General features: G+C 38.2%; 1 protein-coding gene across 3 annotated transcripts in view; it reads left to right on the forward strand.

Annotated features, from left to right (window-relative positions):
- The window catches only part of TLK2 (tousled like kinase 2), a 117,579-nt gene that overhangs the window by 981 nt on the left and 89,056 nt on the right, over positions 1–27,542 (forward strand). For all 3 annotated transcript variants that reach the window (XM_041725164.1, XM_041725162.1, XM_041725163.1), the window contains exon 2: positions 1,202–1,284. In XM_041725164.1, coding sequence (XP_041581098.1) covers positions 1,204–1,284 — 81 coding nt within the window. In that variant the 5' untranslated portion in view covers positions 1,202–1,203. The remainder of the gene's footprint in view (positions 1–1,201; positions 1,285–27,542) is intronic.

Genomic DNA, 27,542 nt, shown 5'->3' on the forward strand with positions numbered 1-27,542 from the left:
AAGGCCACTTACGGGGAAGCGCTCTCTCTCTCTCAATCCCCTTCTCGCTTTCTTTCTTTTTCTTTTTTAAGATGCCTTTCTGCCTTCTGGAGAATTTCCTTATTCCCTCGCTAACCTGCACTTGTGTGGGTGAAACTTTAATTTGTCACCCTTTCATTCCCCTTTGCCCCAGGCTCTCAATCCAGGAAGGGAAATGAAACTGGAGGACTGGTAGGGGTGGTTACAGTTAACGTGGAGTTGTTAGATTGCAGAGGAGAATGTTTAATTCATGTTCTCAGTGAACTTTTAAATCATGCCCATCGTTCCAAAAGCTGTTTAATAATATGTTCGGAGGGGTTCTCTGTAATGGTGTATGCTCCCATTCCACTTTTAATATTAGATTTCCAATGGGTTCTGCAAGAGCTGATCTCTTGCAATGGATGGACGCGTTTGCTGAAAGTAGCCTGTGCATTTATTTTATTGGTCGTGGAAGGAGTTTAAAAATGGTGTCCTCCTGCCCTTCCCTGCTTGGAAGGAGTGCTAAAAGCAGATGTCTAGAGAAACCTACTGCTCCAGGGAGTGGTCAGAAAAAGATTTTGTAAAGGGATGGTTATGGAGCTCTACTGATTTCCTGAGTGAATGCTGGTTGATGGTTTTACCATGGGTTCTCTATTAAATTTAAGATAATTAATTCCTTTTTTCATGAGCTACTGTGAGCTCTTCAGAGAAGGGAGCTATATAATAGTTATTTGAAGTTATTTGTGGCTTCTGATTCATGCTACATTATTTTTAAATTATTATTAGCAATTCATATTTTTAGTTTTAAGGACTAGTTCCTGTGGGTTGGGAAAACCTATCGAAAAGTACTTAAATTAAAAGGTCGATAGAAGGAATTTTTCTGTTTTTGTTTTGTAAGTTAGTCCTTGCTCAACTTTTACTGAGATTATATGAAGGGTTTGAGGTTTTTTGCTGTTAAAATCAGATCAGAACTGGACAAGGATAAGAAGCCCTCTGAAGAGGACTTCTGAGCCATTTTTAACTTTAAACGTATTGCTATTTGAGGGAGCATGTTGTAGTTTATCACTTGAATGCTGTATTTACTTGTGGTTTACCTATGTGTGATCATCCAATGAAATAATCACTGCATTTTCTTATATCTAAAAATTGGTACCTCATGTTTTAGCTTCTATGGTCTCACAACCTACTTTGTCTTTTTCAATAGAAATGATGGAAGAATTGCATAGCCTGGACCCTCGACGGCAGGAATTATTAGAGGCCAGGTTTACAGGAGTTGGTGTTAGTAAGGTGAGTAGAATGCTGATAATGAGCGCTGTTCATAGTCTAATTGAAAGACAATTAGAAAGCAATTAAGATCAGTTTGGGTGGGCCATACTGATCCATTGCAGGTGAGATGGGCTCATGATTTCAGCGAACTTTTAGATTTACCAGTCATTCCACTAACTTAACAGTATTAAAAAGATTCTAAAGGAGAGTATATGCTGCTCTTTCTCCTCTAATATGGGAGAGGTTTCCCATGGGTCTTGTTGCAAGGTTACTAATGGGATGTGTATCTGGATTTTGTGCCATGTTTTGTCAAAACTCCTCAGTCATTCAAAAAAAAAAAAAAAAACCTGTTAATGAAAGGATTTTGGCATAGATTCATTACAGTGGGGGTATTTCAGATAGTTTTATACTAGAGTTCTGAAAAATCTGCTTCTGCGAAGTTTGTCAGTTCTCCCAATCTGCAGTTCAGCAGATTCCTCCTGGTTGCACCCCCAGACTGCCTTTTCTCTCCTCATTTTGTCCTTCTTGCTCACTCTTTATTATTTTTGTTCTGGGAGCATAAAGTAAGATCAAGCCCCTCTTGATGGTCAGGTGGTTCATTTAAGCAATGTTATGGCTTCCTCTGCATCCTCCTGTAGTTCACCCCTTTGCTTTCATAAGATGGTTTTAGTGGAATATATTTATGGTTTTAATACAACATGTAAAAGGTATTTGTGATGTCTTATTTAAAAACTTCAGGAGTCCAAGATTGTTGTATTACTTGGGCTTGAGACTTGTGCATTTTTGATCTTTGACTTCATGTGATACATTTCTTTCTGTGCTTTGCAAGAAATCTTATTTCTCATGGCAATCTAAACATTAGTCTCATGCTTCGGTTAGTAGCTTCTTAAGGGAGAAGGTGTCAAGGTTTAGTTGGAAAAACTGGCTGCTTTGAGAGATCTTGTAGATTTGGTGAACTGGAATAGCTTGATAATTTTTGTTCATTCAACAGCTGTTGAGTGCCTGCTGCATACGAGGCATTGTGCAGGGTATCAGGAATGACAGCTCAGTCTGTCCAAGCCTCCTTTGTGGAGTAAGTGAGAGGGAGATGGTACTGTGGTGAGATCTGTGTTAGAACTGTGACAAGGTGCTGTGGGAACACAGGATTCATTACACGTTTACAGTTCTTGGTTTCTCTGGCCACTTTTACTAAGTAATTGACTTGTGGTACTTTGGAGTGGCTATACTGACTGTTCATATATTAAAGATGTATGTATAAATGTGAGTTCTTTGATCTGGGAGAAGTAGCTTCAGCTGGAAGTGAGCAGTATATTTGAGTATTAAATTGATCTCTGATTCAGTTGATTACCTACAAAGAACTTTGATGTGTCTTTTAATTTGGGAATTCAGCAGATGGTTCATATCCAAATCTGTCTGTTCAAGTGGTCACCTATGGAATAAAAGTAAGTGTGTATTCAGGTTGTATGTGGTTTTGACTCATTGGGTTTTGTTGTTAGTATGCCTTTCTTTAGTTTTTAAGGTAATGATAGCTATATCCAAGTATACTTTTGATGGAGTAGGACATAAGTGATGGGGATAATTGACGCTGTGAATCTTGTTGCCTAGGCCCGACTTAAAATCGTGTAATTAAGGTGTCAGAAAACTTAATCTGCCTACTTATTTATTTATTAAAAGATTTTATTTATTTATTCATGAGAGACACAGACAGGCAGAGACACAGGCAGAGGGAGGAGAAGCAGGCTCCATGGAAGGAGCCCAATGTGGGGCTCAATCCCGGGAATCTGGGATCACGCCCTGAGCCAAAGGCAGATGCTCAACCAATGAGCCACCCAGGCGTCCCTAATCTGCCTATTTAATAGAAAGTTTTTCCTTTTATATGTAATGAAGTTTATTTATATCCAAATGTTTTTATGTCACTAATTGTATGTTATTTTGATGTTTTTAGTCATAGTTAAGTATATTGATTACAATAAATGTTCAAGGGGCAGCAAGAGATTGGTTTGTTTTTTTCCCTATAGCAAACACACTTGGGGGGAAAAAGTAAATTTTTCTGTAGTTTGGAGTTAGGAGGAAGAAAAGGAAATCTCCATTTTGTAGGACTTTTTTTGCCTGCAAGCCATGGTATTCCTCAGACCACTAATTTGAAATAGAACTGGGGAGGAGGAGGCGGCCATGGTCCTGGCAGAAAAGGTGCTTTGAGAAAAACTCCTCCTCCCAGCTTTGATTTCCTCATTATGGGTTGTAATTTCCCAATGAGGATGTCATTGAATTGATAGTTTTCAGTTTTGCAGAGATCAAGAGCTTTCAGCCCCTGCTCCAAATGGGAGAAGAGTGACTTTCCTGTGATAGTGCCATCTAGTGGGAGTGGTACGGCCTTCAGGGGCTGTCTGTTGAGTTTCTCCTAACTATTCATAACATTTTCAGTAGTTTTTGATGTCCATAGAAGGAAGAAAGTTAGTGCCACTGTGGATTCTTTCCTAGTGGACAAGAGTGTTTTAAGTAGCTACGGTGTTTGAACTTCAGGTGGTTAATAGATCTTCTGTCATGTTGCTTCAAGTTTTTTACACCTGCAGATTAGATCTGTATCACAAAGTTAAGGCTCAAACAAAATGGTCAGGCTACCATTTAAAATTTTCTGTATATTGCATTTATATACAGTTCCGCAATTAGTGTATTTAATTTATAATTGGTAAACCAGAAGGCTTTGTTTTGTGCCTTGGGATACACTGCATGGGTATTTATTTATTTATTTATTTATTTATTAAGAGATTCATGTTTTCTATCATTAGTGGATTGATGATAGAGGAAAGTAGCCTAATATGCACTAAGAAAATATAGCTGGTTTTCCTTCCCTACCTAGCTGCCACTTTTTTAGGAGGGCATGTAACCATCCTCTTAACATTTTTGAGGTGATAAGGTTAAATTGGGTTGTGAACCTACTTTTACATTTCTTTTTGACCTGATACGTGAGCTAGCCTACTTTTTTTGTTTGTTTGTTTTAAATCTCCTCCCTTAAGCACTGGATAGTCCACTTCTAGTTATGTGAAACTGACTCTACCTTATATTCATATGTTTTCAGTGAGGACCTATTGCAGCTTATATTGATACTCTGCTTTAGCTCTCTCTCTCAACATTTTATTTTTTTAAGTAATCTCTACATCCAATGTGGAGCTTGAACTTAACCCCAAGATCAAGAGTTACATGCTCTACGACAGAGCCAGCCAGGAACCCCATTTTGACAGTTTAAGTATAGGTAGTCTCTGTGACTTCAGAGGCTGTGTAAAGTAGGTAGGATTCCACCATTGCGTGTACTGTATCTAGCTAGTTTAGTGTTTTTGTTTGTTTGTTTGTTTTTTAAGATTTATTTATTTAGAGAGTGTGTGAGAATGGGGGGAGTGGCAGGGGAAGAGAATCTTCAAGCAGACTCCCTGCTCAGCATGGAGCCTGATGGTGGGCTGTATCTCAGGACCTATGAGATCATGACCTGAGCTGAAACCAAGAGTCAGCCACTTAACTGACAGCCATCCAGTCACCTAGTGTAATTTTGTTTTTGCTTGTTTGTTTAAATAACGTCTCCACTCAATGTGGACCTCAAACTCACAACCATAAGTTTAAGAAAGATTAAGAGTTGCATGTTCTTCCTACACTGAGCCAGCCAGGCATCCTTCTGTAACTAGTTTAGTTTTAAGGCTAATATAGTAGCACATACTTATATAATACTTACTATGTGCCAGGTACTGTTCCAAGTACAATAAAAGCAATAAGTGAATTTAAATCTTTTCTAACAGGTATGCTAGTCTTAATAAACTCTGTTCTCTTTTCGTAAGACATACTGATGCACACTGCATTGCTCGCACTGGTTGAATTATGGATTTACAAAGGATCACACCATGACACTTGCACTTGTAATTATATAATTTAATTTAAATTTCATAAGCCAAAGGAATATAATAGTAAAATATAAGAATTGTTGATTCTATGAAAACTAAGTTAACTATTTTGGAAAGACAGGCCAGTAAAGAAATGCATATAAATGTTTACAAATTACTGTTTTTTATAATCTAAAAGGATTCTTCGTTTAGATCCTTGGCAAGTATCTTTTAAGTCTCACTTCACTTTTAAAGAAATTGAAACTAGAAATTGTGGATGATGCAGTATGGGTGTGGTTTGTGTGAGACTAGAACTATAGTCATTGGATCTATAACTCAAAGGGCCTGCATCAAAAAACTGGCAACAGAATATGGATTTATAAGTTTCAAGTTTAAAGAAAATGTTTAAGGCGTAATTTTTTTTAGATTCCCCATCACAGTCTACTGTTTGGATTAGTATTATTAGTTTCAGTTGTATTGAATAAAAAGGATTATGTAGTATGTGATGATATCGAAAAGAAGAACAAAATGAGAAGCCATGAAGGTGGGACAGTCTGTTTTGGCACTGCAAGAACCTTCTACATTATAGAGCCTGAAGTAAGATGGTATACTTTAAAGTATTATCACATAGTAGATTTTTGATGTCTTAAAGAAAAATCTATTTTCCTACCTTCTATAAATTTGTGTTACACAGTCACTTTTTTTTTTTTTTAAGATTTTATTTATTTATTCATGAGAGACACAGAGAAAGGGGCAGAGACATAGGCAGAGGGAGAAGCAGGCTCCATGCAGGGAGCCCGACGTGGGATTTGATCCCGGGTCTCCAGGATCGCGCCCTGGGCCAAAGGCAGGCGCCAAACCGCTGTGCCACCCAGGGATCCCTGATGATCACTTTAAATTTATTTTTATTTTATTTATTTTTTGATACATGATCACTTTAAATGATCAAATTTGACTTCTGAAAAGATGTTTAACTTAACTGATACCTTTTTCTCCTGCCATTTAGGTACTAATTGCATTAATTAGAATGTGTTAGTTATGGGGGTACCTCAGTGGTTTAGTTAAGCGCCCAATTGGTGATTTCAGCTTGGGTCAGGAAATCAAGCTCTGCGACTTGCTCCATGCGGGGTATGGAGCCTGCTTAAGATTTTCCCTCTCCCTCTGCCTGCCCCTCCTCCCATCTCTCTCTTAAAAAAAAAAGATGTCAGAGAAAAACGTCAGTTATGGATATCTAGTGTTAGCTATTTTACATACCAATCCAGTAATTTAAAAAAATACATGTTTCGGTGTTTTACATTTAATACATAGTTAGACAGTGCTCAGTAAGCATAATTCTGAGAAACAGTCTACGCTTACACCATTGAATTTTAAGGCACTGTTAAATTTATTACTGTTTGCCTTTATGTTGTCTTCTCCCTTTCATTTACTTAGTATTTGTTAAATTCTCCTCTCATTTCACATGTAGTCAAGTATCAACTCATGTCTCTTCTTTTTCTGAAATGTTTCAAGCAGTTTTCTGTCCTCCCTGCCACTTTCTCAGTCCTTCCTCATTCATAACTCTAGTAGTCAGTTTCTCCTACCCCCATTTTTCTTTCTGTAAACTGTTTCCATTTATATTTCTAAGAATAGGGGTGTCTAGGTAGCTCAGTCGGTTAGGTGTCCGCCTCTTGGTTTTGGCTCAGGTCATGTTATGATCTCAGGGGTAGTGGGATTGAGCATTCTGGGGGGGCTCCAGTCTCAGGCAGGAATGTGCTTGAGGATTCTCTCTCTGTCCCTCCCCTTCCCCATGCATGCGCTCTCTCTCTCTCTAAAGTAAAGAAATATTTAAAAAATAGATTTTGGGGATCCCTGGGTGGTTCAGCGCTTTAGCGCCTGCCTTGGGCCCAGGGCATGATCCTGGAGTCCCGGGATCAAGTCCCACATCAGACTCCCATTAAGAGTTACATGGAGTCTGCTTCTCCCTCTGCCTGTGTCTCTGCCTCTCTTTCTTTGTGTCTCTCATGAATAAATAAATAAAATATTAAAAAATAAAATAAAATAAAGGGATCCCTGGGTGGTGCAGCAGTTTGGCGCCTGCCTTTGGCCCAGGCCATGATCCTGGAGACCCGGGATTGAATCCCACATCGGGCTTCCTGCTTCATGGAGCCTGCTTCTCCCTCTGCCTATGTCTCTGCCTCTCTCTCTCTCTCTCTCTCACTGTGTGCTTATCATAAATTAAATTTTTTAAAAAAAATAAAATAAAAAATAGATTTCTAAAAATCCCAGCATTATTGTCTTAATCCCTTGCTTTAAAGTCTCCCTGTTACCTGTTGGACAGAGTTAAAGCTCCTATCCTAATTTTTCAACTTCATTCCCAGTTGTTTTCTCTCCTACTTCATTGCTCTACACCCTTAAACCGTGACTGATCTCCTGACCTGTAATGTTAGCAAAGAAGTTCATACTTTCTCCTTTTCCTTTCCTTTTTTATTTGCCGGATGAACTTTCAGCTTAACCTTCAAAGCATAATCTAGATATATTGTCTTTATAGCTTTTCAAGATATCTGCACTATTCTAGTTGCAATATTTTATTAGCACTTGATAACATATTTTTATTATGATGTATTATTTGTTTCTCCTATTAGTCTCCTTGGGAGAATGCTTGATATCTTTATCTTTGACTATTGAAATGCTCAGCATGTTGTATACGTTGAATAAGTTTTTGTTGAATGGAAAAGGAATATTGAGAAGATGAAAGTAGAGTTAGTTGTCATCCATATCGGTAGACATGGTCTGCTCTAGCTTATTGTTTTACTCCACTCAGAATTCTTATCTTTCATTTAGAAGATTTAGTTCATTTACATTTAATGCAATGATGATTTAATGCAATGATACCTTTAGGCTTAACTGTTCTTGGTGTTTCTTTTTAAATCTTTCTTATGCCTTTTTTACTTTCTTTTGAAATGATTTTTTTCATTAATTTTTTTACAATGAAGGATAAAGAAATAAGCATTTAATACTTCTCTACAGATTTTTGTCAGTTATTATTTTTAACATTCCATTATTCCCTTTTCTACTTTGTTGTTGTTGTTTTTTTTAAGATTTTTATTTATTCATGAGAGAGACAGAGAGAGGCAGAGACATAGGCAGAGGAAGAAGCAGGCTCCATGAAGGGAGCCCGATGTGGGACTCGATCCCAGAACTCCAGGATCATGCCCTGAGCCAAAGGCAGACACTCAACCACTGAGCCACCCAGGCGTCCCCCCTCTTCTAATTTGAAAATTATGTACTCTTCTATTGGTTACCACAGAAATTACATGTATCGATTATCAAAGATTAATGTTAATCATTTTGTCCTGTTGTTTGTCAGTACAAGGGGCTTGAAGATTTAATTCCATTATTTCTCTCCCAGCTAACATGCTGTATTTCATATTTAATTATACGCACATATATATATTAAAGATTTTATTTATGTATTTGACAGAGAGAGAGAGAAAGCCAGAGAGAGAGAGAGAGAGAGAGAGAGAGTGCAAGTGAGCCAGAGAGCACAAGCAGGGGGAATGGCAGAGGGAGAGGGAGAAGCAGACTCCCTGCCTCATGAGTGGGGAGCCTGATGTCGGGCTGAATCCCAGGACTCTGGGATCATGCCCTGCATTGAAGGCAGATGCTTAACCAACAGAGCCACCCAGGTGCTCCTAGACTTTTATTATTTCTTAAAGATTTTATTTATTTATTTGAGAGAGACAAGCATGTGCACAAACAGGGGATAGGGGCAGAGAGAGAGAAGCAGTCTCCCTGCTGAGCAAGGAGCCCGTATGGGACTCCATCCCAGGATTCTGGGATCATGACCTGAGCCGAAGGCAGACACTTGCTTAACTGACTGAGCCACCCAGGCACCCTGGACTTTATTTTTTAGAACAGTTTTAGGTTTATAGAAAATTGAGCAGATAGTACCCAGTTCTTGTATACTTCTTCCCTGTTTTTCTAGTTTCTGCCCACATTTTTTTTTTTTTTTTTTTTTTACGTAAGCTCTGTGTCTAATGTAGGCTTGAACTCATGACCCTGAGATTAAGAGTTACATACTCCATGGTCTGAGCCAGCCAGGCACCTCTAGTTTTCCCTACTATTAATATTTTACATTAGTGTGGTAGATTTGTTACAATTGATGAACCAATATTGATATGTTAGTATTAACCAAAGTCTATAGTTTTGTTTTGTTTTTTAAAGATTTTATTTATTAATGAGAGAGACACACAGAAGCAGAGACACAGGCAGAGGGAGAAGCAGGCTCCATACAGGGAACTCAGCGTGGGACTCGATCCCGGATCCTGGGATCACGCCATGAACCAAAGGCAGACACTCAACCGCTGAGCCACGCAGGCGTCTCCCAAGTCTATAGTTTAACATTAGGGTTTACACTTTGTGTTGCACAATTATAGATTTTGGTGAAATGCAAGAAATGTCACGTATTCACTATTATTTTTGAATCTGCTTATGTAGTCAGTGTTATTTTAGCCTAACCTGCATGTTTATTACCATTTTGTTCTTCATTCCTTTTTGTGTCTGACCTTTTATTTGGAACACTTTTTCTTCTAAGATATGATAAATATTTATATTCCTAAAATATATCTGTCCTTTAGTGTGGGTTTGCCAGTGATTGTCTCCCTATTTCATCTGCTTTAAATATCTGGGGTTTTTGTTTTTGTTTTTTTTTTTTGCTATATTCTTTTTTTTTTTTTTTAAGGGAGCAAAGGGACAGAGGGAGAGGGATGGGGAGAGAGAATCTTAAGCGAGTTCTTTTTTTTTAAAAAAAATATTTATTTATTCATGAGAGACAGAGAGAGAGAGAGAGAGAGGCAGAGACACAAGCAGGCTCCATGCAAGGAACCGGATGCGGGACTCCATCCCAGGTCCCCGGGATTTCAACCTAGGCCGAAGGCAGTGCTAAACCGCTGAGCCACCCGGGCTGCCCTTACGTGGGTTCTATGCTCAGTGTAACTCAGGGCTCAATCTCACAACTCTGAGATCATCACTTGAGCTGAAATCAAGAGTCTGGTGCTTAACCAACTGAGCCACCTAGGTACACCTTTGCTGTATTCTTTTTTTTTTTTTTTTTTTTGCTGTATTCTTTAATAGTATTTTTGTGAGGTTTAAAATTCTAGATAGGCTATTATATTCTTTCAGTATTGTTCACTGTTGCTTTTAATTTTTAGGCTCATTGCCATTCTGTTGAAGGTAATCTACCTTTTCCTTGCCCATTTTTGAGATTTTGTCTTCATCTTTGATTTTCTATATTATAAAGTGGGGTTGGGTGATATGTCTAGGTTGGATTACCTTTTTCCTTTATTATTTTCCTGTGCTTTATTTACATTTGAGTTTTTTGGGGGAACCTGAGCATACATACACTTAAAAAATAGATTTTAGGTTTTTGTTTTTTTTTTAGATTTTAGTTTTTAAAGAAATTGTAGGCTCATGGCAAAATTGGGTGTAAGGTGCTTTCATTTAACCATCTACTCACACATGCATAGCCTCCCACAGTATCAACATCTACTACCAGAGTGGTACATTTGTCACAATTGATGAATCTATATTGACACATCATTATCACCCAAAGTCCATAGTTAACATTAAGGTTCAGTCTTGGTGTTGTACATTTTATGGGTTTTGACAAATGTATAATGATCTTTCTTTATTATAGTATCATACAGAGTAGTTCTACTGCCCTAAAAATCCCCTCTGCTCCAGCTGTTTATCCCTCCTTCCAGTAAGCCTTGGCAACTACTGATCTTTTTACTGTTGTCATAGTTTTATCATTTATGGAATGTTGTATAGTTGGAATCACACAGTTTGTAGCCTTTCAGATTGGCTTCTATCACTTTGTAATATTTACTTGTTTTTTCCGTGACTTGTTAGCTCATTTCCTTTTAGCACTAAATAATATTCCATTGTCTATATGTATTACATTTTATTATCCATCCACCAAGGGTATCTTGGTTGCATTCATTTTTTAGCAATTATGAATAAAGCTGCTTTAAATATCTATATGTAGATTTTTGTGAATGATAGAATTAGTTTTATTTATTCTGTTGGGATTCATTGGGATTCTTGAATCTGTGGATTGTTGTTGATCAGTTCTAGAATATTCTCAGCCATTGTCTCTTCATATGTTGCCTCTGCCTTACTCTTGGTCTTCTCCTTGCGCTCTCTTTAAGCGTATTAGATCTTAGAATATTTGCTCTGCCTTCCACCCTTTTTTTTTTTTTTTGGATTACTGGTCTTTATTTCCCAGGGCTGAATACTAGGCAGTTTCTTCTGACCTATCTTCTGCTGCTTATTTTTTTTAAAATTTGTCTAATCTGCGTAAACCTATCCATGAGTTTCCACGAAGGCTGATTTGTTTCTGGGTCACTCTTGTCCTATAAAGGTAGCCCTATGCTCCTTGTTGGATTTCCCAGACTCCCCTCTGGGGAGGGCCTGGGCTTTGACTTCATTCTCTCCCTACACCCCTAGACTTCCTAAAGTAGAGCTCAGTTTCACAGTTTTTTTTGGAATTAAGTCAGCAAATGCCCTTAAATAGAACTAAATTTTGAGTGCTGAGCTTACCTTTCTGAGTTGTGTCTTCTCATGGATTTTGGTACAGTAATTCCTGATTTCACTTTTTTACAGTTAGTAATACAAACCTATTTAATACTCATAAAATGTGCATGGACTCTTGTGCCATAGTAAGAATGCATACCTAGGTTTCTCCCTTGTGAGTTTTCACTTTGCATCTGCTTTCTTACTTTTATATAAAGTGTTGTCATTGTCATCACTCCTGGCCATTAGAGTCATTGGTGCTATTTCTTATTCTCTGTTTACTTTTGGTTAAATAAAGCAGGAATTGAAATATTCCTTAAAACTATTTTTTAAAAAGCCAAGGAGGAGAATTAATAAGGTATATTATCAATGATTTTGTATTTCAGCCCTGAGTCTAGGGATGATTGGCTTGATCAGTCTTGTTCTTCTCTACCTTGTCTAGGTTTCAAATTGCTAGGTCCCTTTTGGTGGTAGGTTTCACTTGACCTTGACTACTACTAGATGTGTTGGAATTGGATTAGTGTAGAATCTGCATCCTCATATGTTAGCTTTGTTAAATGTTTCATAGGCTCTTCTCTTTGGTTTTTTTTTTTTTTTTTTTTTTTACAGGGCAGTTGCCCAGTTTCCCTAACTCAGACAGAAACTTTACTTTTTCTAGTCCCAGATATTCCTTCCTTAGACTTCAGACATACTTAAAAAAAAAAAAATATTCCTGGAATATTTGCTGACTTTGCTCTACAGAGGGTCTTTCTTACCTTCCTCTCTCTCTGTTCTTTTTGGTTCATTTGAGGGTAGTCTTTTGGCTTAGTGTGGGCCCCCAGAGCTTCTTATCATAGGTTTATTTGTCTTAGCACCTGCCTGCCTGCCCCTGGTCAGCTTTCTTTTCCCTTACAGACTTTCATAGGAAATCTTATTTCAGGGATGCCTGGGTGGCTCAGTGGTTTAGCCCCTGCCTTTGGCCCAGGGCATGATCCTGGAGTCCTGCATCAAGTCCCATGTTGGGCTCCTTGCATGGAGCCTGCTTCTCCCTCTGCCTATGTCTCTGCCTCTCTCTCTCTCTCTTCTCTTTCTCTGTGTCTCTCATGAATAAATAAATAAAATCTTTAAAAAAAAAAAGAAGAAAATCTTATAATTTGGACTTTTTTTTTTAAGTTTTTAATTTTAATTCCAGTAGAGTTAACAGTATTATATTAGTTTCAGGTGTATAATATAGTGATTTACCAATTCTATACATTACTCAGTGCTCATCAGGATAAGTGTGTGTTCTTTTTTTTTTTTTTAAGATTTTATTTATTTATTCATGAGAGACAGAGAGAGGCAGAGACACAGGCAGAGGGAGAAACAGGCCCTGTGCAGGGAGCCTTTCACGGGACCTGATCCCAGGTCTCCAGGACCATGCCCCATGCCAAAGGCAGTGCTAAACCACTGGGCCACCAGGGCTGCCCCCCCCTTTTTTTAAATCTTGCCGTCTGTGTGGGGCTCGAACTCATGACCCCAAGATCAAGAGTTGCATGCTCTACCAACTGAGCCAGCTGAGTATTCTGCGATAAGTGTACTCTTCGTGGGCTGTTCTTGCTTTAAACCCAAGGAACACTCCTTTGCAGATTAGAGCAGTCTAGAGGATCAGTAGTACCAGTGGGAGCGCTTCTCAGTTTGGTTTATTAGTTTTGCCTGTTTTCCAAGGTTGTCATGACTAAGTCAACCTTTTTTGCTTTCTTCCCACTCCCACTACTTTAGTTTTCTAGAATTTTATCTTTATTGTGTGTGTGTGTGCGTGTGTGTGTATTTTAAGTGAGCTCTGTGCATAATACAGGGCTCGAACTCACAACCCTGAGATCAAGAGTTGCACACTCCATTGCCTAAGCCAGCCAGGTGTCCCTTATCTTTACTGATGTTTAACAATGGAAATAGGTACACTACATTAGCTATCAGGTATAAGAAGTATCATTCCCCTCACAGATAGACCTTATGCTGAGGAATGCTTGTGGTCAAATGCTAAGTAAAAGAGAATTTTGGTTGTTTTGACATTTTAGCAGCTTAATTGGTAGTTTCCTGTGCAGTTTGGGATATAGCTAAGGATGAAATTTTCATTGTAGTCCTATCTTACTCTTTTAACATAATCTTTTTTTTTCTTTAACTATATATACCAAAATGGGAATAATTTATCTTTGGTCCTGAAACCGTCTAAGAAGTTAACTAGCTGTATGACTTGGAAGTCCGTTCGACTCTGGACACTTCCAGTTTAAAAAATTCTTTGATGAACTATACCAAAAGGGGGGGACCATATTTGAGATAGAGAAAATAAAACTCAAAAATTCCATTTAGAGGGATCCCTGGGTGGCGCAGCGGTTTGGCGCCTGCCTTTGGCCCAGGGCGCGATCCTGGAGACCCAGGATCGAATCCCACATCAGGCTCCCGGTGCATGGAGCCTGCTTCTCCCTCTGCCTATGTCTCTGCCTCTTTCTCTGTGTGGCTATCAAAAATAAATAAAAATTAAAAAAAAAATTCCATTTAGGAATTAATATTCTCAGAGAATAAGTAGTGGTGTTGAAATATAAAAGCCTCAGGGACAAAGGTAGAACAAAATCTTGCCAAAATCTATCTTTTTCTTTTCTTTTTCTATTTTTCTTTCTCTCTTTCTTTCTTTCTTTCTTTCTTTCTTTCTTTCTTTCTTTCTTTCTTTCTTTCTTTTTCTTCTTTCCAAAATCTTCTAATAAGCCTTTCATTTTGTATATGTTTGCTTTTGGGAATTTAGGTTACAAATTAACATAGGAACATGAAAAGTACCTTGTTCTATTAAGTGTACTCCAAAGACGGCAGGGAGGAAAATAGAACTGGAGCATTTTTCTGAAAATATTCTCAAAGAAAGGGTGATGTCTGTTTCTTAATCTTAACTCGATGAAGGAGATAAAGAGGTTGGTCATTAAACTTTACTTTTTTATTGTAGTAAATACACATACAATTAACCATTTTAATTATTCTTCAGTGTATGGTGACATTAAGTTTATTCATTTTGTTGTACAGGTGTCACCACCATCTCTCTCAAGAACCTTTTCATCTTGCAAAAATGAAACTCTGTACTCATTGAATAATAACTCCCCATCTACCCCTCCCATTAGTCCCTGGCAACTACGATTCTGTTTTCTGTTTCTATGGATTTGACTACTTTAGAAATCTCATATAAGCGGATTTATAAAAAAAAAAAAAAAAAAAAAAAAAAGCGGATTTATATAGTATTTGTCTTCTTGTGACTGGCTTATTTCACTTGGCATTGTATCCTCAAGGTTCATCCACTTTGTAATGTCAGAACTTCCTTTTTAAAGCTGAATAATATTCCATTATATGTACCACATTTTATTTATCCATTTATCTGACGGTGGACACTTGGATTACTTCTTCCTTTTGGCTACTATGAATACTGCTGCTGTGAACATGGGTGTACAGAAGTCTGTTTGAGTCCCTGCTTTTATTTCTTTTGGGTGCACGTGCAGAAGTGGAATGGCTGGATCATATTAAAATTCATTATTTTGTTGGAGTTTGACCTTCTCAGCCCTTATAATCGATGAAGGGTGGCTAAAAATGGTGATTGGGTTTGCCTGGGTGGCTCAGTTGGTTAAGTATTTGCCTTTGGCTCAAATCATGATCTCAGGGCCTTGGGGTCGAGCTCTATGTCAGGCTCCCTGCTCAGCGAGGAGCCTGCTTCTTCTTCTCCCTCTTGCCTCTTCTTCATTCATGCTCTCTCTCTCACTCACTATATCTCAAATAAATAAAAATCTTTTTTAAAAATGGTGATTCTTTTTCTTTTAGTTCATATCCAGCAAAAAGCCTTAAAACTCTTAGAAATTTCATTAATATCTATAGAAGAACTAGTAATAATACTCAAACTGCAGTTTTTGCAAATAATACTATTGGCCTGGAAAGTGGAAGAATCAAACCATCATGTAATTTGGTGAGTTACATAGGATAACCTTTTATTTTAACCAATTTTAGAATAATAATAGCAAGCTATTCAAATTTGGCGTCCTAGATTTTAGTTTAACCAGTATTGCCTTAATTGTTAAGTTCTATGAAGACTATTTGTTTTTTAAATTTATTTATTTATTTATTTATTCATGAGAGACAGAGAGAGGGAGGCAGAGACACAGGCAGAGGGAGAAGCAGGCTCCATACAGGGAGCCCGAGGTGGGACTCGATCCTGGGTCTCCAGGATCATGCTCTGGGCTGAAGGCAGCGCTAAACTGCTGAGCCACCCAGGCTGCCCCAGGTTCTCTGAAGACTATTAATGTTGACCACATAAAGATAACAAGATGTTGGTGTCTGCTGTAATGGATGTGACCTGTATGACTGATAACTTGGCTTATATGAAGAGTAAATATGTGACTTATCACATAAACTGCTGCCAGAGTTGGTGTTAATTTAGTTCCTGTTTTGTCTGACTCCGGAGGAATACTAAGGATTAATTGTGGAATTAAAATGTAATCTGAAGGGCCGTTGATCTCAGGAGATGGTGGCTCCAGTTCAGGATATCTTCTGTTAATTAACTCTAACAGACAGATTTAATGTTCAAATTTAGCAGAAGCTACTAGCATCAAACCAAAACTAACTTATCCAGTCTGCATTATATTACCAATTGACCAGCTAGTAACAAGATACAAAATATTCTATCAATATCTTATGAACCATTTGACCTGCTTGTGTGATAATCTAGATAAGATTAAGGAAAAGAGCTGTAGTGAAATTTTAATACTCAAATTTTTCAGCAGTTGAGTTCAACCAACTTTGAGTCTGTACTATGTCTAACAGGTGTTAAGGAGGGTTTTAAAAAAACAGGATTCACTGTATACTCTTGAAGCACTTAAAATCAGGCATACGTGGACTCATGTCTATGGCACATAGCTGAGGGTGGATAAAGAGATGTGAAAGTACTGTGAGCCTAAAAGAAGGGAGTGTAATTTGCTCAGGAGTCAGATTGTGTGTGGAAAGGTGAGACTTTTTCTATGTTGCTCAGAAAGATCACTCTAAGATACACTGTAAATAACCTAAAGAAAGTTATTTTTTTAAAATAAAGATTTTATTATTTATTTGGCAGAGAGCACAAGCAGGGGGAGCTGCAGAGGGAGAGGGAGAAGCAGGCTCCCCTCCTCACTGAGTAGGGAGCCCAATGCAGGGCTCTATGCCAGGACACTGAGATCATGACCTGAGCCAAAGGAGATGCTTAACTGACTGAGCCACCCAGGAGCTCTCTTAAGAAAAGGTCTGATAAAATATTACAGAGTAAGTCACAGAATGATAGTACAGATTAGCTTGGTTTTTAAACTTAACAAAACTGCTTAGGGTCTGGGTACAGGTTCTTTTTTAAAGAATTAATTTCGATTAGGTGATATAGTCAGTACAAAATTCGAAAGATTTCAAAGATACACAATGAAACATTTCTTTGACACTTTTCCCATGTCCATCTGATTCCCTTCCCTGGAGACAGTTATTGGTAGCAGTTTCCTTAATTTATATGATGGTATATGTTTATAAATCATATATATTTGATGTATATGTGACATGTTTTATATATGTGTGTGTGCATATGTGCAAATAAATTGGTATATTAGCCCCCTCCATTTAAAAAAAACACAGTGACAGATATTTTATACAGTATCGTATGTTTTGCTTTTTGTGCTTAAAATCTTAGAAATTGTCTTATAGTAGCATATGTAGGGCTTCCTTGCTGTATTTGCCAAAGATTGCTTAATATTCCAAGGTACAGGGACGCCTGGGTGGCTCAGGGGTTGGGCGCCTGCCTTCGGCTCAGATTGTGATCCCGGGATCCGGAATTGAGTCTTGAATCAGGCTCCCTTCGAAGACCTGCTTCTCCCTCTGCCCAAGTCTCTGCCTTTCTCTCTCAGTCTGTGTCTCTCATGAGTAAATAAATAAATCTTAAAAAAAAAAAAAATTCCAATGTACAGCTGAACCGTAATTCAGCCAATTTCTTGTTGATGGACACCTAACTGGACAACAGAATTTTGTTGATAGAAGCAAGTGCTGTAGTGAATAGTCTTGAGCATTAATGATATTTCACACATGTTCATGCATGTTTACAAAATACATCCCTAGAAGTGGAATTGCTGAGTCAAAGGATATGAATGAGCATTTGTAATTTTGGTAGTTATAGCCATATTTCTCTCCATAGTGGGGAGTAATATATTTTTATACCTGTCAATCAATCCAGCCGTGTATGTATCAATGAATGAAAACATTGGCTTCTCCATAGTCGGTTATGGCAAAGGAGTCCATGGACAGGCGTTAGGGTTCTTGAACCTTGTAAAATGGTAGGTAAAATATATATATACTAATGGATGTGTCTTAGGTAAAATTTATATATATTTATGGATGTATCGTTTTTAGGAGATAAGGGTTCCATGATTTTCATAAACAGTTTTGTGACTCAAAATAGACTTAAAAAGTACAAAACTGCTTAGGGTCTGGGTACAGGTTCTTTACTTCAAATTAGAACACATATTTGTCTTTTACAGGAAGTATTTGAGCATGTGAGTAGTTATTAGAGATATTGTATGGAGAGTTACTGTTCAAGAGACTTGCTTCTAATTCCCAACCTTTTATTATTACTCCCTTTACTCCCAGGGAGGTCATGTTTTAAAAGGTTATTTTTTTTCTTTTAAACTGAGTTTATTAAGCAATATTTTGTTTCCTTCATTTTATTAATCAGCGCTTTTGAGCTTTTAAGATGAGTTCTGCAAGGATTTGAAATTATTTCATCCATATGGAGTCAGTAAAAGTAAAATTTTAGCTACTGAGTCAGTTTGACATTTTATTTATTTATGAAAGATTTCATTTATCAGAGAGTGTGTATGAGTGGGGAAGTGGGGGGAGGAAAGGGGAAAGAGGGCTCCTCACTGAGTGGGGGCGGCCCCCCACAATGTGGAGTGGTCCCAGGACCCTGAGATCATGACCTGAGCAGAAGTCAGATGCTCAACTGACTGAGCCACCCAGGTGCCCTTCAATTTGGCATTTTATTTTACTATCTATCTATCTATCTATCTATCTATCTATCTATCTATCTATCTATCTATCTATCTATTTTATTTATGTATTCATGAGAAACACACAGAGAGAGAGAGATGCATAAGACACAGGCAGAGGGAGAAGCAGGCTCCATGCAGAGAGCCCGACGTGGGACTCGATCCCGAGTCTCCAGGATCACACTCTGGGCTGCAGGAGGTGCTAAACTTCTGTGCCACCAGGGCTGCCCCAATTTGGTATTTTAAATGGGCTGTGCAGATAAACAGCACCCTGTTGTTATGTTTGGTTCTTTTTGGAGGATCTAAGGAATAAGCCTCTACCAGATAACCTCCAAGGCTCTTTTGAGTTCTGTGTATGTGTCAATAATATATATTCTGTGATTTAGATGAGGACCTATAAATTCTGCTACAAATGCTATTACAGATTTTATGTATTTTATTTTCTTATTTTTTTAAAAAATTTTGTTATTCATGAGAGACACAGAGAGGAAGAGACATAGACAGAGGGAGAAGCTGGCTCCTCTCAGGGAGCCCAGTGCGGGACTCGGATCCCCGGACCCAGGATCACGCCCTGAGCTGAAGGCAGATGCTCAACCGCTGAGCCACCCAGGGTCCCACAGATATTTATTTTAGAGTGAGAGAGAGATAGCAAGTGAGCGTGTAAGCAGGGAGGGGTAGAGGGAAAAGCACGCTGCTCGGTGAGCTGGGAGCCTGATGTGGGGCTCAGTTGCGGGACCCAAGGATCATGACCTGAGCCGAAGGCAGATGCTTAACTGACTGAGCCACCTAGGCATCCCTGTAGGCACTATTAAAGGTAAACTCTCACCATAACAAATTCCATAGTCCTTTCATGGTTTGGGATAATGGAATTAATTGGTGATATACATAGTATTGCAAGTCAGAAATATGTAAGTCCTGGAGAGAAACAGAAACTCCATATAATGAATTAGAAAGTTAAGAGATATTATTGATTGATTGGCTTCATGCCTAGTCTAGGACTTGAACACAGGACCCCGAGATCAAGAGTTGAATATGTTTTACTGACTGAACCACCCAGATGCCCTGAGATTTAATTTATTTAGAGATAGTTGATGGTGTTATATAAAACTCTCTTTTTAAATACTGCATTATTATTTGGTGGCTTATTTTGAAAGAGGATTTTTCTAGAGGAATAGTCTATGTGGGAAAAAAATGATGTGAATGTTTATGTCATGCTAGATAGTGGAGCAAAATTAAAAGGTCTTAGTTGTAATAGAACTCAGGAAAACTTTTATTATTATTATTATTTTTAAGATTTTATATTTATTCATGGGAGACACAGAGAGAGGCAGAGACACAGGCAGAGGGAGAAGCAGGCTCCATTCAGGGAGCCCGATGTGGGACTCGATCCCAGGTCTCCAGGATCAGGCCCTGGGCTGAAGGCAGGCGCTAAACTGCTGAGCTGAGGGATCCCCCTCAGGAAAATTTTTAAAAAGTGATTGTGACATACTCTGGAACAGAACTGGTAGAGTTTTTGTTATACAGACTTGTGGTAGATAGCTTATTTTTATTTTTTTAAAAGATGTATTTATTCATTTGAGAGAGAGAGTGGGAGAGGGAGAGGGACAAGTAGACTCTGTACTGAGTGCAGAGCCCATGCGAGGCTTGATCCCAAGGCCCTGAGATCATAACCTGAGGTGGAAACCAAGAGTTCTATGCTTAACCAATTGAGCTACCCAGGTGCCCTGGTAGATAACTTATTTTAAATAGTTCTCTAAAGTCTTTTATTTCTGAAACAGAAGGTTGGGACCATATTCTTATTATGGGATATTCTTATAGAATTTTTTTTTAAGTTTTTTATTTAAGTAATCTCTACACCCAGCATGGTGCTCAAACTCAGAACCCCGAGATCAAGAGCCACATGTTCTTCTGCCTGAGCCAGCCAGGTGCTCTAGAATTTTTTATAGTGACATTTGTTATAATGGGATTCTGCCTTTATAACCAAGCCTTTAATTAGAGTGAATTTCTAAGATTTGGTCTATGTTACTGATTGCAGATAATATTTATTAGGTTATTTGATTGTCATTTGAAGGTAGACTGATAAATTAAATACCAATAAAAAAATAATACAACAAAGAAGTAATAGATAATAATCCCTCAGTGGAGATAAAATGGAATACTTAAAGAAAAATACACCGCAGTCTTAAGGAAGGTAGAGAGGGAAAAGAAACAAGAAGATGTGATAAATAAGGGGATGCCTGGGTGACTCAGCGGTTTAGCGCCACCTTCAGCCCAGGGCCTGATCCTGGAGTCCCGGGATCGAGTCCCACCTCAGGCTCCCAGCATGGAGCCTGCTTCTCCCTCTGCCTGTGTCTCAGCCTCTCTCTCTCTCTCTCTCTCTGTCTCTCATGAATAAATAAATAAAATCTTAAAATAAAATATGTGATAGAGAAAAAATTAGCAATATGGCAGATCTAAATCCAAATATATTGGTATTAAATAAATTGTTAATGGTCTAGCACTCCCTTTAGAAGGAAGTGTCAGGGGGATCCCTGGGTGGCGCAGCAGTTTGGCGCCTGCCTTTGGCCCAGGGCACGATCCTGGAGACCTGGGATCGAATCCCACGTCGGGCTCCCGGTGCATGGAGCCTGCTTCTCCCTCTGCCTGTGTCTCTGCCCCCCCCCCCCCCTCTCGGTGTGACTATCATAAATAAATAAAAATTAAAAAAAAAAAAAAAGGAAGTGTCAGGTTAGGTCATTGTTATATGACCCATCTGTATGCTGTCTACAAGAAACTCACTTTATTTTTTTTAACCTGAATCTCTGTAATTAAAAGGATGGGAAAAGATATATATAAACACCAAGGAGGCTGGAGTGACTATATTTGTATTAGACAAAGGCGATTTCAGAACAAGGAAAATATTACAAGGAATAAAAAGTACGTTTCACAATGAAAGAAAAAAGGATCAATTCATTGGGAAGACCCAGCAGTTCCAAATGTGTGTGCATCCAATGACAGCAGAGCAAAAACTGACAGCTGAAAGGAGTAATAGACAAATCCATAATTGTAGTTGCAAATTGCAACAGTCTCTCTCAATAATTGATAGAACAAGCAGGCAAAAAAATCAGTAAGGATATAAAACAATCGGACTATCAGTGGACTGTACCTAATTGACATTTATAGAATACTGTGCCCACATTCTTTTCAAGTGCACAGGTAACGTTTATCAAAATGGACTATATGGTGGACTGTAAAACATGTTTCAACAGATGTAAAAGGATTTAAATTATAAAGGAGTACTCTGAGTACAATGGAATTAAATAATAAATTTTAAAAAATGATATCTGGGGGCACCCGGGGTGGCTCAGTGATTTGGCGCCGCCTTCAGCCCAGGGCCTGATCCTCTGATCCTGGAGACCTGGGATCGAGTCCCACGTTGGGCTCCCTGCATGGAGCCTGCTTCTCTCTCTGCCTGTGTCTCTGCCTCTCTCTCTCTCTCTCTCTCTCTCTCTCTCTCTCTCTCTCATAAATAAAATCTTAAGAAAAAAGAAAAAGATAACGGGGAAATTGCTGAATATTTGAAAGTTAAATAACATTTCTAAGTAAATGTATGTCAAAGAAGACTTCACAAGGAGGGAGGAATTCACAAGAAAAATTAGAAAATATTTTGAAATAATGAAAATGAAAACCATATCAAAATTTGTGGGATGCAGCTAAAGCAATGTTTTAGAAGGAAACTTAAAGCTTCAAAAGAAAGGTCTAAAATCAATGACCTAATATTCTGCCTTCAGAAACTAAAAAAAAAAAAGCAAACTGAAAGGAAAGAAAGAGCTGAAATAAATAAAATAGAAAGTAAATCTGAATAACCTTGTATTTATTTTTAAAAATTGGATTTGTAATTAAAAGCTTTTCCACAAACGAAAGTTCAGACTCACGTGGTTTTATTGGTGAATTCTATCAAAGATTTAAGGAAGAAATAGTAACAAAATTTTTACAAATTTCAGAAAACTTATGAGGAGAGCATAATCTTTTTTTTTTTAACTTTTTTATTTATTCATGAGATAGTTTATTTTTTTTATTTTTATTTTTTTAATTTTTATTTATTTATGATAGTCACAGAGAGAGAGAGAGAGAGAGAGGCGCAGAAACACAGGCAGAGGGAGAAGCAGGCTCCATGCAGGAAGCCTGATGTTGATCCCGGGTCTCCAGGATCACAACCCTGGGCTGAAGGCGGTGCTAAACTGCTGAGCCACCTGGGCTGCCCAGGACAGCATTATCTTGTTATCAAATCAGGCAAAGACATGAGGAAAAAAGAAAACTATAGCTCAATATCCCTCATGAATATATACTAAAAAATCATTAAAAAGTGTTAGCAAATTGAATTTACATATATACACACACACACACACTCAAATATAAAGGATAATATATCATTACTAATTGGTTTAATCCCAGTTGCAAGGTTGATTTAACATTAGAAGTCAATGTAATTCACCATATTAATAAAATAAAGCAGAAAAGCCAAATGACCTTGTAACAGATGCATGAAAAGCACTTAAACAAAGTTCACTAATTTATGCTAAAAGCTCTTAGCTAACTAGGAATAGAAGCGAACTTCGTCAATTTGATAAAAGGCATCTGTGAAGAACCTACAGTGAACCTCATACTTAATGGTGAAAGATGGCGTGTTTTCAACCTGATGTCCAAAAGAAATCAAGGATATTTGTTTCACAACTTTTGTTTATCCTATTCTCAAGATCCTAACTGATGTATTAAGGCAAATAAAAGGAATAAGCTCACACAGATTGGAATGGAAAAGTAAAGCTATGTTTATTTTTTAGATGTCTTATAAATGACATGATTGCACATGTAGAAAGTTCTAACTAGGGACACCTGGGTGGCTGGGACACCTGGGTGGCTGAGCGGTTGAGCGTCTGCCTTCGACTCCGGGCGTGATCCTGAAGTCCTGGGATCAGGTACCCCATCGGACTCCCTGCATGGAGCCTGCTTCTCCCTCTGCCTGTGTCTCTGCTTCTCTCTTTGTCTCTCATGAATAAATAAAATCTTTTTTTTTTAAAGGAGAAAATTCTAACTAATTTATATATATAAAAAAAGGGATGCCAGTGTGGCTCATTGCTTGAGCATCTGCCTTGTGCTCAGGATATGATCTTGGGGTCCTGGGAGCAAGTCCTGCATTGGGATCCTCGCAGGGAGCCTGCTTCTCCCTCTCCCTGTGTCTCTGCCTCTCTCTCTGTGTCTCTCATGAATAAATAAAATCTTAAAAAAAAATTTATAAAAAAAACACTAGAGGGGTGCCTGGGTGGCTAAGTCAGTTAAGCATCTGTCTTTGGCTCAGGTCATGATCCCAGGGTCGTGGGATCGAGCCCCCACGTTGGGCTCCCTGCCTAGTGGGGAGTCTGCTTCTCCCTCTCTCTTCTTCTCCCCCTGCTTATGCTCTCTCACTCGTGCTCTCTCTCTCAAATGAATAAATAAAATCTTTTTAAAAACCTATTAGAGTTTAAGTTTAGCTGGGATACAAGATCAATTTATGAAAATCTGTTGTAATTCTGTATACTAGTGATGTACAGTTGGCAGTAGAAATTTGAGAAACAATACCAGGGATGCCTGGGTGGTTCAGCGGTTAAAGGGACTGCCTTCGGCCCAGGGTGTGATCCTGGAGTTCCAGGATCGAGTCCCACATCAGATCAGACTCCCTGCATGGAGTCTGCTTCTCTCTCTGCCTTTGTCTCTGCGTCTCTCTCTCTCTCTCTCTGTGTCTCTCATGAATAAATAAAATCTTAAAAAAAAAGAAAAAAGCAATACCATTTGCAGTAGCATCAAGTAATATAAATATAAAAACATTCCCCAAGAACAGAAGAGTGAAGAATATTTGTTAGAATTCCTTATAATAGAATTTACCTTGTATTTTCGTTTCATTGATGAGGGCATTGAGGTACAAAGGATTATAGAACATTTGTTTAAGTAATCTCTACACCCAACATGGGGCTTGAACTCATGACCTGGAGATCAAGAGTCATATGCTCTATGAACTGAGTCAGCCAGGCACCCTGCATTTTTAATTTAGGTGAATGGTTCAAAGTCTTTACCTTTTAGTTATACCTGAAATATTGCAACTTGTTGAATATTCTGGCCTCTGTGTGGGGTAAACTATTTTATTGTAATACATGCTTGATGGTTTATAGGGTGATTAAAACTGGTTAGCTTGGTCTCTTAAACTGTTGGTGGGAATACAAATTGATGCAGCCATTGTTGAAAACAGTATAGAGGTTCCTCAAAAAATTAAAAATAAAACTACCCTACAATCCAGGAATCGCACTATTGGGTATTTACATGAAAAATGCAAAAACACTAATTCAGAGGGACACATGCACCCCTATGTTTATTGCAGCATTATTTATAATAGCCAAACTATGGAAGTAGCCCAAGTATCCATCGATAAATGAATGGATAAAGCAGATGTGTGTAGATAGAATGGAATTCAGCCATAAAAAAGAATGAAATCTTGCCATTTGCAACAACATGGTTGGAGCTAGAGAATATAATGCTAAGCGAAATAAGTCAGAGAAAGAGAAATACCACATGATTTTACTTACGTGGAATTTAAGAAACAGAACAAATGAGCAAAGGAAAAAAAGAGAGATAAATCAACAAATAGACTCTAAACTTTGGGGAACAGACTGATGGTTATCAGAGGGGAGGTAGGTGAGGAGATGGGGGAAATAGAGGATAGGGATTAAATAATACACTTACCATGATAAAAAAAAAAAAAGGATGTGTACCTTTGATTAATCCTTCTAGCAGTGAGTCCTTTTTACAGTGCTGTTGAAATAAACATTAAGTCGTGCAAAACTGATAACAGTGTGGAAAAAGAAAACTCGTTGGTTTAGTTGGTTAAAGTTTCATGTTAAAGATGGTCCTTGAATATCCTCCTGTACTCCCAGAGCGAGGGGAAAGTAATAACAAATCTTCATTGACCACCAGCTATATTTCAGGCACTGTTTTTCTCTTTTCCCCAATATATAGTATTATTTTATTTAATCCTTGCAATAATCATAGGTAGGTATTCTTTTTTATCACAGATGAGAAGACCAGAGTTCATATATCATATAGCTTAAGTGATTTGCTTAGTTTCATGCGGTGGTTCGGTGATTCAGTCCTACATCTATCAAATTTTAAACTGTTGATACCAGCTGTTTTCAGTAATTTTGCTATTGTTCACACTCCTGGACCATCCCATTCTTTCCCATTCAGGAAATGCAAATAAGTGAGATTAATTTTTACAGTGCTAACTTGGAATCTGTTCCTTATTTTAGAAGTAAATCACTCAGAAAAAAAAGTCAGTGATGTAATTTGTGATATTTCTCACAGCTGATATGTCAAGACATCAGTTTTTTGTGTTTTTTTTTTTTTAAGTAGGCTCCAAACCCAGTCCCCCAGGCCCCAGTGTGGGGCCTAATGTGGGACTCAAATTCATGACCCTGAGATTGAGACCTGAGCTGAGACCAAGAGTTAGATGCTTAACTGACTGAGCCACCCAGGTGCCCCAAGACACCAGTCTTAAAGTAGTTTTGATAAAGTTTAATTCAATTCACTGTCTATATTTTTTAATTGTTGTGCTTAACTCTGAGCTCTAGGAGCTATCATGTGCCTTAGGAAATAATGTGCTTTAGAGGTATAATAAGTAGCAGTAACCTAGCTAAGAGTATTTTACTTGGGTTATACCAAAATAATTTTTTAATATTTATTTATGTATTTATTTGTTTGTTTTTATTTATTTTTATTTATGATAGTCACAGAGAGAGAGAGAGAGGCAGAGACACACACAGGCAGGGGGAGAGGCAGGCTCCATGCACCGGGAGCCCGATGTGGGACTCGATCCCGGGTCTCCAGGATCGTGCCCCGGGCCAAAGGCAGGCGCCAAACCGCTGCGCCACCCAGGGATCCCCCTGAATTTTTTTTTTTAAGATTTTATTTATTCATTCATAAGAGACACACACACACAGAGAGAGACAGAGAAAGAGAGAGAGAAAGAGAGGCAGAGACACAGGCAGAGGGAGAAGCAGCCTCCATGTAGGGAGCCCAATATGGGATTTGATCCTGGGACCTCAGGAGCCGAAGGTAGACGCTCAACCGCTGAGCCACCCAGGTGTCCCGGGTTATACCAAATGTACCTCCCACTTTGATGATAGGTTAGTAGTGTAATTTTTGGAATTGGAGGGTAAGCAAATGAAGATTGCCATGGCTTAGTGGAAAATCCCTGAATTATTTTTTCCTAAACCAGATAGGTAGAAACTGGGAAGGGCTAAAGATGTATGTGTAGGAGGTATAGTCATTGATTATATAAACTTAAAATTACTGTGTTAAATTCTAGCTTTTGAAGGGTCAGAGAGAGCATTAGGGTTGTCTGCCTGGCTTTTCTCTCTCTCCCCCCCCCCCCCTTTCTCTTTTTCTCTTTTTTTCTCTCTTTCTTTCTGTTTGTTTCTTTTTTTCTGCCTGGCTTTTTGCATATGATTAAATTGAGGCTCAGAGAGCAGTTGACTTGCTTAAGGTTATGTCACAATCAGTATGCCAATATATTGTGTTCCTCAATAGAAATTTGTTATAGTTTCCTGTAGGAGATGGCATTAGGTTTGTTTCTTACAGATTGAAGATCTCTTCAAAACAGTAAAAGCCAGGAGCTTAAACTTACTGATCATCAAACTTTCTTCAGGGTTACATATTTTTTGGATATTTGAAATCTGGATTATAGTGATCTTTATATTTAAGTGATGTTTATATTTTTGTTCTTAAGACTATTTCTTCTGTCACAGTTAAGACTGTGAAACTT

The sequence above is a fragment of the Vulpes lagopus genome, chromosome 12 (genome assembly GCF_018345385.1).
Source record: "Vulpes lagopus strain Blue_001 chromosome 12, ASM1834538v1, whole genome shotgun sequence".
Taxonomy (NCBI): domain Eukaryota; kingdom Metazoa; phylum Chordata; class Mammalia; order Carnivora; family Canidae; genus Vulpes; species Vulpes lagopus.